This window comes from Chroicocephalus ridibundus, chromosome 1, assembly GCF_963924245.1.
Source record: "Chroicocephalus ridibundus chromosome 1, bChrRid1.1, whole genome shotgun sequence".
NCBI lineage: Eukaryota > Metazoa > Chordata > Aves > Charadriiformes > Laridae > Chroicocephalus > Chroicocephalus ridibundus.
This window is the reverse complement of record NC_086284.1, coordinates 75,545,310-75,557,691: the sequence shown is the minus strand read 5'-3', so window position 1 is coordinate 75,557,691 and position 12,382 is coordinate 75,545,310. Positions and strand designations below refer to the sequence as shown.

General features: G+C 38.8%; 1 protein-coding gene across 1 annotated transcript in view; it reads right to left on the bottom strand.

Moving 5' to 3' along the window:
• GABRG3 (gamma-aminobutyric acid type A receptor subunit gamma3) overlaps positions 1–12,382 on the bottom strand; it is a 329,193-nt gene that overhangs the window by 142,690 nt on the left and 174,121 nt on the right. Inside the window, exons 4-5 of the mRNA XM_063340128.1 lie at positions 12,016–12,236; positions 9,655–9,737 (exon numbers count right to left, since the gene is read on the bottom strand). Of these exons, the coding sequence (XP_063196198.1) occupies positions 9,655–9,737; positions 12,016–12,236 (304 nt within the window). The remainder of the gene's footprint in view (positions 1–9,654; positions 9,738–12,015; positions 12,237–12,382) is intronic.

Genomic DNA, 12,382 nt, shown 5'->3' with positions numbered 1-12,382 from the left:
GAAATAATCTCTGTATATAAATATACAAAACTGCAGTGTTTCTTAAAGAAGAATCAACTGAAAATCTACATCATATGGGAGAATATAAAAATACTTATTTAAAAATCGAATTAAAAATTAAATCTGATGTCACAATTTGTGTTTCTGCTTTCTCCCGCCTAAATCTTATCACTCGTTTATTTGTCTGTCTGAGGGGTTATCTGATAGTAAGAGACATAATCCCAGCACATTTTCTTTTGACAGACACAACTATGAAAAAGGATTAAAGTTTTATTATCTGTCATGTAGCATGCCCGTTATGCAAAGTTAATCACCTTTTAAGGAGACAGACCTGCCCTTCATAGCAAGGGATCCAGCCAGGCAGACCTTGGCAACATCCCTCTACTGGGAGGAGGCACACACGGCGTTTGCCTGATTATCCTCTAGCACTGTTAACAAAGTCACGTTCAAAGCTGCATGACTGCCTTCCTTTCTTCCCTTTCTTAGCTCCACGGGCATGAGGGGTATGGTTTTGTCTTTCCGTTAATTTTGCAGAAGCAGAAGCGAGAAAAGGGAGGGGCCTTTCCTCATGGTAAGGTTTTGTGTTTCAGGGGTGCCTCGTTTTTCCACGCTGTGTTAACAATAAATAAAATTGACAAGACAAGGCTAATAAGTTAAGGATTTTATGTTTTCATCCTGGTTTTTGAGTCTTACAAGTAAACCTTTGATGGCTTCTACTAACCTCATTGTCATTGGCCAGTCAAGCCTAGCAAAAGTAAAAAGCATTGACTGGGCTTTAGCCAAGATGCATCTAATCACTGAGAGTCACTAGTCACTGCTTTTGTTAAACTTCTGTGGCGTACTGCAGGTCACCTGGCTGACCTTGGCAATTCTGGTCTCTCCTCATTCTCCTTTTCTCTCCTCCTCCGCAATTTTCACTTGGTATTTGTTCTGGTTCTTGTTCTATCTGTTCTGGTTCTAGAAGTTCAGTACTTCTTGGTCGTCAAAGTGCCAAATGGTTTCCCTATACTTGGAAGCAATTCTGCAGCAATTCTTAATTTCTCGTAAGACAACAGTGAGTTCAAGCACACAGTTCTCACAGTTTGGAGATGCATTAGTATAACTTTTAGTGTGGCCATTAAGGTGGCCGTGGAAGACAATAATACAATCAATTTTTTAAATTTTTTCTTGAATCTACTCATTACAACAACTAAAGTAGCTAGAAAACTGTATGCTCCTGTTTCTTTAAAAATATGCCACATTTTTCTACTAGGGACGTAAAATAGCGTGAACCTTCTCGGTTCAAGCAGCCTCATCTCCTGCCTTTGGAAATGTGCAAATAAGGGTAGGAGAAGGGAACAGCTGCAAGCTGTTAAATTGCCTGGCAGCGGGTTACCTTGACTTGTACTTTCAAGTTTTATGTTTTATTTTGTGATGTACACTTCAGTTACATCAAGGGAGGCTACAAGGAATAAACACATGTAGTTATAGCAACATTTGTAAAAATCTAACACTCCAAAAGAAAGGAGTCTCAAATAAACATACGATGCAACACCTGTACCACCACAATGGAGCATGCCTCTTGGAAAGTGCCTTAGGCAGTTTCTTCAAGGAATAAGTAACCACCGAAGATCAAAATCTGCCCATAACCCAAAGAGGAGTGAACAGCACATCACTGTTAAGAGTCTGGGCACTGCTGACTATTGATCCACCTCTGACTGTTGCCTCTAAGAGCAACACCATGCAAGCCATTCAGTCTGCTTTCTCATGTTGAAATAACAGACCCATAAAGAAGTACTTTTATCTTACTTACAGACAATTCTTTATTTATACAATGGATTGCTTTGACTCCCTAACCAACAGAGGGCAAAGTTTTCTATTCCAGAGCGTCCCCACATTGTCCTATGATGCACACTGCTAATGCCAGTCATTCCTTCTCATGCTAAAAAATATGATGCAAAGGACTACGACTGTCTCCAGATGCTCTGTATATCACAAAGATGAGCTTGTCAGAAGTTACAAAGTCAGGGCTGCCAGCAGTTTACAAGTTATGGACCAGTCTCTTTATAAAGATCAGATTCATTTGCAAACCAATTATCACACACCTAAATAAGCAAATAACAATAATATAAATATGCAGTATATAATGGGCGTTATACTACATTTGAGGGAGAGAGCTATTTTCTTCCTGCCTGTGGTGCATTTGTGTCACACTGTCAAATGTTTGTTAAAAACAAGAAAAAGCAAGCTCACATTGGCACACGGAAACATGCTTAAAGGCATTTTGGCTTCAAGTAAACACCCAATATCATGAGATCTGCGATGAAATCATGGGAATTAACAATGATTGTCACATGGCAGACACTCCAGGGCCTTTTGCTGATACATTCAGCTGTCAGACATGCAGCCAGCCACCTGCCTCGCTGCAGCATTTTCTCTTATTTTCTCCTGACACCATAAGCATAACTTAGTCAGATACATATATTCTTGCCAAAAAAAAAAAATGGCTCACAGGCAGGTTTTGTCTTTTCTAAAGTTGTTTTTGGTACTGATTTTTTTTTTTAAATCTTACTAATAGAAAATGTAGAAAAATAACACTGGTTGCTTTGAGAAGCTAGACTGCACTTGGGATTTTTAAGACTTATAGTCTCCTTGTTTAAACATAAGTCGAAGCTGGGGGGTCCTATCCCTGAAATAGTCGCCTATCCTAATCTTTAGATCCTGGAAAAAGAACATTCGTTTTGGCTCTACAGCAGATTGCCTAGAGAATTTGCGCTGTGACATGGACCTTCCATCCTCCTCAGGCAACCACGCAGGGTAAATGGAGACACCCAGGATCCTTGGAAGACTGCTGCAAAACTAGGGTAGATGCCAGGTTCCTGGAATAGCCTACCATCAATCTAGAGAGTCTCATGAAGTGTTTCGTGGACCTATGAGTTAAACATTTTAGGCTTCACCAATTAGCACTTGCTGTAATTTTACTCTAGGGTCTCATTTTTGCTGCAAGTAACAGCAGCTGCTGCCTCTCCAGAGGAGCCTTCAATCTCATGGAGAAAAATCTCAAGATTTGCTCTAAAAGGAGAGACATTTGGTTGGCTGCTAGGCCAAAACCGTAGCTCTCTGTGAGGAACAGAAGAGCAAGGGATAATACATGAATTAACCACTGCCATCAACTCCCCCTGATCACCAGGGAGGCAACCAACAACCCTCAACCTCAAGGAATTTTCCCTGCTTTTTCTATGAAACAGAGATCATTTGTATATTCGTGGCTATCAGGTCTAATATCAGATTGTTTTAAGTCTATTACTATTGTATCATCACAACACATTGTATAAATTTGGAACCAGCATTAAACCATATAGCTGTAAACGCTTAGAAATGATATACCTCGACCAATGGGACAGAAGACCAACAGAAAGAGTAGTGCCGCACTGATACTTAAAATATGCACTACTTTGGCATGAATCTGCCATAAATTAGGTTTAGAAAGTGTAACTTTACAGTGGATGTACTTATATCATAGATAAATTTGACTAATCTCCTATATATATATTACATCCTGTTGGAGCAATTAGATAAAAATTATCAGAACTTCCAGTGCAAACTAACTTGTAAAATTTTTATGAGTCTTGGCTTCGCTATAAAATAGAGTCATAAAAATCTAAAAGACACTTAACGCAGTGTCTCTTATGTATTGAGAAATGTATTGAGTCACACCCAGAAAAGTAACAGTGAATCAGCCAGTAGTGAGTAGTCAAGGAATTAGATAAATACTTGATTCTCTAAGAAACAATACATTATTTATGTCAGATAAAAAAGAAACACCCGTGGGGGATTTTAGGGAAACCTAAGGAGAGTTAACAAGTGAGCAATACAGTAGCAAATTACACTCAGAATGGCTATTGGAAGGAAGGAATGAAATTACTCACAAAAGATTATAATATATTTCAAATTCACTATATCCAAGTGTCATTGTGGGTACCTCAGGAAGAAAATGCTTACAAACATTAATGCTTAAATGTTAACAAAATGTTAACAAAAGCAAAGAAGATCCCCACAGAATAATGCACTCCTCATAAATCTCTGGAATAGTCAAAATGTCTTTGAATACTGCTTTGCGCACCAGCCAAGGTATTTGAAAAAACTGTATAATGAAAACAGGGAAGTCTGAAAGAGTGCATCAGAAACAAGTAGATATGGAAATGTCTGGGTATCAAAGGGATTAGCAGATGAACAGGAGGAGGGTTTTATCACAGATATGCTTCACATATTGTATTCATGAATTGTCATATATGACACAAGTCATATGCTAAATACAGGGTTTGGGAGGAATCTTTCAATTGTCCAGGTTTCCATAAATACGTATCTTTTTTCCTCTCTATAGGACCTCTTTATATTGACTTTTCTCTGAAAAAGACAGCCTTCTGAGGGGAAGGATGGATGCATTTCTACCTTCCTAGAAGAGGAAAAAGCTACAATAGCTAAAATATGCTCATCACAAAACCTGAATCAAGAATTCCATTGATGCCCCATGATCTGGTTCAGCCTATTACAGAGAGCACAGATGGGAAGTTCAGATGTGGATTAAAGCTCTTTCTGCCTTCCCAGCACCTTTAATGAAACTCCTCTTGAGATGTGAGCAGTAAGCTGTGTTCCTTCTGGCCTGTTCTTCATCAGGAGTAAAATTCTGCCCTCAGACTTTATTAATGATTCTGCTGATGATACATGAGATGAAACAAAGCAGAGCTCATTCCACAAAACTGGCATTTGCGTTTCTAGGCTAGGAAGAATAATAAAGAAACATATTAAAATGGGTGATGACAGCTACTTCTGTTAGAAAATTAATGACATGAGACTTGAAGTACTGATTGCATATCCGTAAGAGGTTTCATGTTCAAAGGGGTAGCATTTGATTGAACTGAGTTTATATTTAGAAAGATAGGATCTGTTTCTTTCAAGCACTATGTTAGATTTGGATGATTTTTTTAAAATACATTTTTCACATTTCCCTACTTTTTTTCTGCAATACTTTGCATGCTTTTGTACACCGCTTAAAAAAATACTCGGACTTTTAGAAGGCTAAAAGTACATGATTTAAGACCTGACTGAGCAACCTGGACAATCAATAGCTGGAAATTTTGCTTTCCCCTATTTTCAACTAAATCGAAAACACTTGAATTGTTTGTGAACCTTTATGTGTATATTTTGGTGTTTGCAGTAGAAATGGCATTCCCGGCATGACCACCTTTTCCTGCCTTGCAGCAATCCTCCAGCAATGGGCAACTTGGGACACTATAGTTTCTCACTTAGGAAAAGATCTGTAATTGGCTACAAAAATGCCATTAGTTCTATTGCCTAAATCTAAGGTGCTTTTTAAAATGAACAACAGTTTCTGCAGTTTGATCAGAACAGCAGCAAGAAAAAATAAAGCAATGAAAACCCATTAATCAGTTCAGTGCTATTATTTTTATTCTCACATCTTGCACTGCAGATCAATATTACTGCATCTGGTAGAGCCTGAAGCATGGCCTTACAGGTTGTTTCAAACCTCAGGTATGTAGCTAGCACAGATTCCCACCATAAAGCTCCTTGTACATAATTAATAAGTTAGTTGACCAGACGCTCTAAACAGGGTGTAATGGGTTTATCAGCTTCATTTTGGTATAGCTGTCATATGCTCTTGCCTGAAGGAGTGTCATGAATTTAAGTTAATCTTGAGCACATGGATGGGGAGAGGAGGTGAAGGTTTGTGCTGGGCTGAAAAATGAACACCTTGAACAATTAACTGTTGTGCAGGTGTGGGTGCAAACATGCTCACGATATTCTGCAGTGTGCCTATTCCTCCCAAATTAAGAAAGCCCAGAACATTCAACAGTCCCACCAGTGACTGACAAAAGACGCAAACCACGCAGGCCAGCTGGAAACCAGCCACATGGGAACTGTAATGGAAAAGAGTTCTTTCCAGTAGCTTAGCCATACAGCCACCGGAGGCTGTAAGGAACCAGGAGCTGCTAAAGAAATAGACAGGGGTGCTCTTCACAGTCATCTCCTTAGTTTTTCTTTTGCCTCACATTTCATCCAAAATACTCTCACTGTCTCAGAATAAAAAAAAAAAAATAGTAGCCATTAGTACAGTGATCTTATTATGCTTAATAGCTACTTATGCATTTTTCTTACAATTATTTGTCAAAACACTTTTGAATCCTTATAAAATTTTATACCCACAGAATCCTGTGGTAGGAGTTCCACAATTAATTGTGCTTAACTTCTCATTTCCAGCCTGCATGTTGCTGCCTGTGTCTTATTTGTTTATTCTTGTTGCTGACATCATCCTTCAGACAGAATATCTCTTCTTCCTTACTGATGTTTATGTGAATCCTAACTACCTCAATAAACTATGTTTTATGGCAAAATCCTGAAATTAAGTTATTTCCACTATGCTCAAATCAGTGCTGAATAGAGATAACCAAGACAGTATAATAAGCTACTTAAGTACCAAAAGTAGCACAGCAGCCTCCCTTGGCTCAGGAGGATGAATTAACGCAAATGAAGAACCACACTGACAGAATACTTTTATGCAGTAGTATAAAGTACTTTAAAACCATCTGAAGAAAATATGATCATATAGAGCAAAATCTATCAAAGATTGCCATACCAAGATCAAGTCACGGCACTGATTCTTTCTTCACATTCACAGGAAAATACACATTCATACCATGCATTGGCATTGATGCCAATATTGCAGCAGCTCTGTATTAAAGACCAATCAGGCACACGGAGTGGGAAAGAGCTGTCGCGTTGCATAGCAGCCCTGCATTATGCCATTGGGCTCAACTTGTCACGTGAGCAGTGCGATAAGTGCACATCTATGTAAGGACTGCAACAACGGACACACACCTACCACAAGCCCTAATTTGCCATATGATTCATCTCATCACGTCACCTGAAGCACATGCAAAACTTGCACAGAGAGTAAAGAGTTTTCAAATTATTTCAATACTTTCTAATTCTTATAAAAGAGACTAGAGAGCTTCAGGAACCGTTCTTGAACAAGACTTTCCACAAGAAGGGGCAGGTAGGTTTTGGTAACCACTGTTAGCGCACCCAGACTCTCTCTTGTTTATAAGCGGCTGTTTTCTCCTTATACACCCTGGCAACCAGACCAAGTAGAGCTCAGTATTCCCACCTAAGGAATATCAGCTGTCCTCAGAGCAAAAACGGGGTTAAGGTGGTAATTAGTTGGCACTAGAGGAAAATAGTCTAGAAATGATTTGAGATAAGTTTCACATTTCTGAAATATCAAGGGAAATTTATATAAGAAGTAAGGAATTTCAAATATTAACCTTGTTCGTGTGTGTGTAGAAATGTAGGGAATATTCTCCAAAACTTGTGCTTTTTTTGTGCTTGCCTACAGTGGAAACTGCGATACTTTGCCTGTGTGCCAGGGAGCAAATGAAAGGGATGCAGCGGGAAGCAGAGCTGTGCTGTCAATTCTACAACTATTTTTATTTTATTCAAAGATATACATCTTGGAATTCGTAATCAGCTTGTCCCCCAGAAACTTGTCATAACAGGCAGTAATAAATCATTCAGGCATTCACTCAGTCATTCACTTCCTAAGTCCCACTGAGTGTCAGGTATCTTGAGATTGCTATGAATGTACACAGCACTGAAAATACAACCAAGTTATGAAACGAGCAAATCACACAGTAGATGTCCTACTATTATGATAATAGCAGTGCTAAAAGTGTTGAAAGAAAAGAACGCAATTCAGTGTCAACCTAAAGAAATAAACTCTTGTTATCAACATGACCAAAAAGGATGACAAAACTATAAAACATTAGTTTAATATTCCTCCATAAGTTTTTCCATCTGGCAAGAAACTATAAAGAATGCACATAGAAACTGTGACACATTCAGCTTCTGCTTGATGCTATGTAATCTCCATCTCCATAGACGGCAGTACATGTACGATGGTAATACATGCATGTTTTCAAGGGCAGAAGGGCTCCAAGGTAATAGATCTAAATTAGGAGGAATCTCTGCAAATCAAGATGTATTCAAAACTCTGCCATGGAGCAGAGCCTTCTGAAGTTCATTCATAGTGATATCCTCTCTCTTTAAATAAAAAAACACAGACCATTCAGCATTACTTGCATTCAGCAACTGTCTAGCTATTAGGGGATGACAGGTTGGAAGCAACCTCCCCATCTATTAGAGTTCACCTTCTTTGGATATTACTAGCGCAGGACCTATCAAATTTATGTGGTAGGTTTAATTAGTATCTCTGGACTGGGATTTAATTTTTAAGATCGCACACTCCTTTCCCTGTAGCGCAACAAATCATCAGTAGATTGTCACAAGGTAAGAGTAGCTTCATGCAGTAACTAAAGATAGCTGAGGTATGTACAGTTCAGTGACAAGCGTTCATTAGCAGGGAAGCTCAGTCAGGAGCTATCTGCCTCCTGTTCAGTTGACTACAGATATATTCCACGCATCTGAATTAAATACACTACTGTGTATTTTTGCCCAGGCTCACTTATATACATAGATCATAAAAAATGGCAACGTAGTGATAATGTTTTGGGGGAAATGGATATGTTTACACTGACAGATATTTTTAAAACATTTTCCTGGGGAAAGAAGAATACACCCTGGATCAGCTGAAATTCAAATCTGGTTTCTGATTGAGGATCACTGTTTGTACACTATTCATAAATGGAAATGAATACTCTACTATCACAACAGCATGTCTATTACAAAGACATTAAATAGTGTTATTCTTTTGTCACTTCTTAAGAGATGATGGAGAAAATGCTATTTTCTAAAAAGAAAGACAAAACAATACATTTCCCATTCGCTTGTGGAGAACACAGACCCTGAGTCTTGGAGTTTATCAAAAGAAAACTCTTTAGTGAAGGCCCTTTTAAACATGTTCGTAGAACATTTGCATTGAGTGACTTTGGATTACAAAACTGTGCAGGTGTACCCAAGAGCAGACAGCTCTTAAGCTTTTTCAAATAAATCAGCATGAAGATAACTTTTCCTCACAGTAATATTGGACCTCAAGACTAACTCACCTGACATTTGTTTTCCATCCACTTCACCGATGTATTTGTTTTGCCTATTAGGTAGGTTTTAAATATACCAACAACACTACATAAATACAGCATTGGGACTCCTGGAAAAGCTGAGCGATAACAGGAAAATGAGATTTATAGTAGTTACACCATCTACTTTTATTATGGAACAGAGATGCATTACCATACTACTTGCTATAAACTCAGATGTTCAGAGATTGCTGGGCTTGTCCCCAAGCTGTGCACCTCCACAAGAAAACTGCAATTTCTATTCTCATTTGCATGTCACAGGATTTTATAGATTAGCATAGCACAGACTGGCATGAATATCTGCTCCTGCTGAAAGTGTGACTATAGTATCGACTAAAAAGGTGGGTTCTGGCAAAAAAACCAACCCAGAGAGAATCTACAGAAAACTTCATGGCATAAGTCCATCGACCAGGAATGCTAGAGAGGAAAACAAAACCCCTCTGAATATTTAAGCAAACCTAAACTTCCTATACCTGTTGTGGAATGGTTGAACAATCTGACAGAAATAACAAATGCCTCTGCATACTAGTCACATACAACAATAAGGCCTCAAAGCAGTACTTACAGCTAGAGAATATCAGAGGACACGAGTGTTCATCCATTGGGAAATTGTGCAGCTGTAGCTGGCACTCCGCATTGATGGTAAGCCTGCGAAGAAACCAAGCATCTTTTACTACACAGCAGCACAATGAACAGTCAGAGGAGGAGGCAGGGATACCTTAGGTATCATGCAAGAGCGCTTTGACATCCATAAGTAAGGCCTGAAAGGAAAGGACTATATTTGCAGATTTCTCATTGGCTATTTAGGCCTGATCCAAAACAATATTAATTATCTAAACCACAAATAATTTCAGACGAGATCCCCAAAACATATGGTTTTCTCTAGGCAATTCTTCACTGAAGGACATGGGAGGGAAAAAAATAGTCTTTACAAAAATAACACAAGATATGGCTGATGTGGTGGTATGTAGTTACACAAGAATCTTATAAGGAACATTCTCTGCATTTACTTATAGTGTAAATTTAAAATTCTTTCAATCATGTTGGACTATCTCTCATAAACGTAATAATTCTCTGTATGCCATTCTCAGTTGTGCAGCTGTAACAAACATCAGCGTAAATGTCTTCAGCCCCACTTGAAAGCTTGTTTTACATGATAACTCTAACACAAAGCACACTACGAATGGAGCTGATTTTAAAATGACTATTAAAACCGGATAATCTTCAGTCTGATAGCTTACAAAGTAAATCTATTTACCCAGGTAGACTGCATTAAATGCTAGCTTCTTATCCAGTCTTTTTCAGGAAACACACGCTACGTTAATTGCATGCCTGAATTTATGCAGCAAGTGTGGGGCATGGGATTTTTGTGTTGGCTTCTTTTTTTTTTTATTCTTTTGTATTTTAAATTAATTGAAAAGCTAACAAACTAGATTGGGAAAGGTTTGTCTCAAATTTAGTAGGGCGCAGAGAAAAACCTGTCTTGGAGAAGGTCACCTGTGAGGAACTTAACTGCATTTTTGCACTGGCACTAGAAGAGGATTTGCAGTGTTACAGTAGGAGTACCTTCGTATCCAAAAGCAAGCAGGGAGGAGGATGGAAAGGCATGGAGCATAATTGAAGCTCGTACACTTTCTCCTGAATGCAGAATACACATCAACACCTGACCGTATCAGGACGTACAGTAGTTACGGCTTCCCTGCCATACCAATTCTGTGTGCTCACTTAAGTCAGATAAATTGTTTTTGAATTACACAGTGTTATCAATGAACAATGATCATTCTAACAGGTCCTCCTATGTAAAAAGGAGGCTGACCTGAGTGGGCGAAAAGGACTCAAAACATCTTTCACAAACTAAAAATGCTCATTCAAACAATCCACTGGGTCAAGTATTACCCCTTTTTTTAGCCATCTTAGACAAATTTTGCAGTCCATTCAACAAATACTTTCTTTAGTGAAGTCTAACTGCTATTAGGCAGATACTTAACTTGCCCTGAAATAGTGAAACATTACGTAATAGAAAAAAAACATTAAAAAAAAAAAACAACAACCCAACCAAGAGGGTATCGGAGTTGACATCCTAATCACCAAAGTCTTTAGCTAAAGGCTACTGGAAAAAGCAAGAGCGCTGTCACAGTGGAGCAAGTGGAAGAAGGGAAGGGCACTAAAAATGTCAGTAGCATTTCCAGCTGTTTAATTCCCTTCTTATTGTTTGCCAAAGACTTGCTATTGGAGCCCAATTGCAATTGCAAGTATGATCAGAATGTGCTGAACGCAATCACGGAAGAAAATGTAGCGTGAAAGGGATGTTTCTGAACACGTTTGCCATGTGGAATATGGCTTATGGCAAAACTCCCTTCTGAGCAATTCATCTCTTCCATAAGTAAACACATATTTTGATTTCCACAGGCTTTTTATATGCAAGTATATACAGTATTTGTAATACTATACGGTTGATGGTATCATGAAGATTAGAAAAACTCTAAAAGCCTTTCCTCCAGCAATTCACCCTTGTGATGAGATGTGACAGACTATCTTTCAGCGTGAATTATTTGCAGAATCAAGTATTGGCATTAGCATGAATGTAGAAATACTTTATCCAGCCCTGCAACTAACTCTGATCAGAAAGGTTTCTGACAGGTTTTATGGGACTACATGCTCCTGATTTTATCACAAGCTCTAAAAAGCCCGACTCCTACAATTTAGACAGGCCTATTTCCAGTTCTCAAGGCTTCTTTTTTAGAACGACAAGACTTTGTTTTTTTGAACACTGCAGTACTTACGCCTGAATATTTCAGTATTTGTCAAGCACAGCCAGGTAAGCATCAGGAAGAAAACAGCAGAGGAGAACAAAGATACCACTGAAAATTACTACTAGTATGCCAGAGGCAGGAGAAGCTTTCAGCCCCACAGGCCAAGTGCTCACCTGAGGGTGTACAAGATCTTGCCGTCATTCCATATACGGAGGAGCTGGTTGGGGGTGGTGATCCAGTGAGCCTCCGCCGTCTTTGAGTTACGAAATATCGTGTCTGGGATCCAGATCAAGCCAACCATGTTGCTGTTCAGAGTCAGTATCTTCATGGTGCTGTTGAAGCGAAGACGGCTATCTGTCCACGTCTGGGCAAAAAATATATCAATTTGATATTCCTGCAATGAAAGCATGATACGCAAATTGAAATCAGTTCCACACTTTCCACTACTGTTTGGTCTTTGATAAGGTCTAACCAGCTGTAGAGCAGCAGGATATGTTCAGGTCAATGGAGAATGTTTCCTTTTTTAACTGCCTGAGGAAA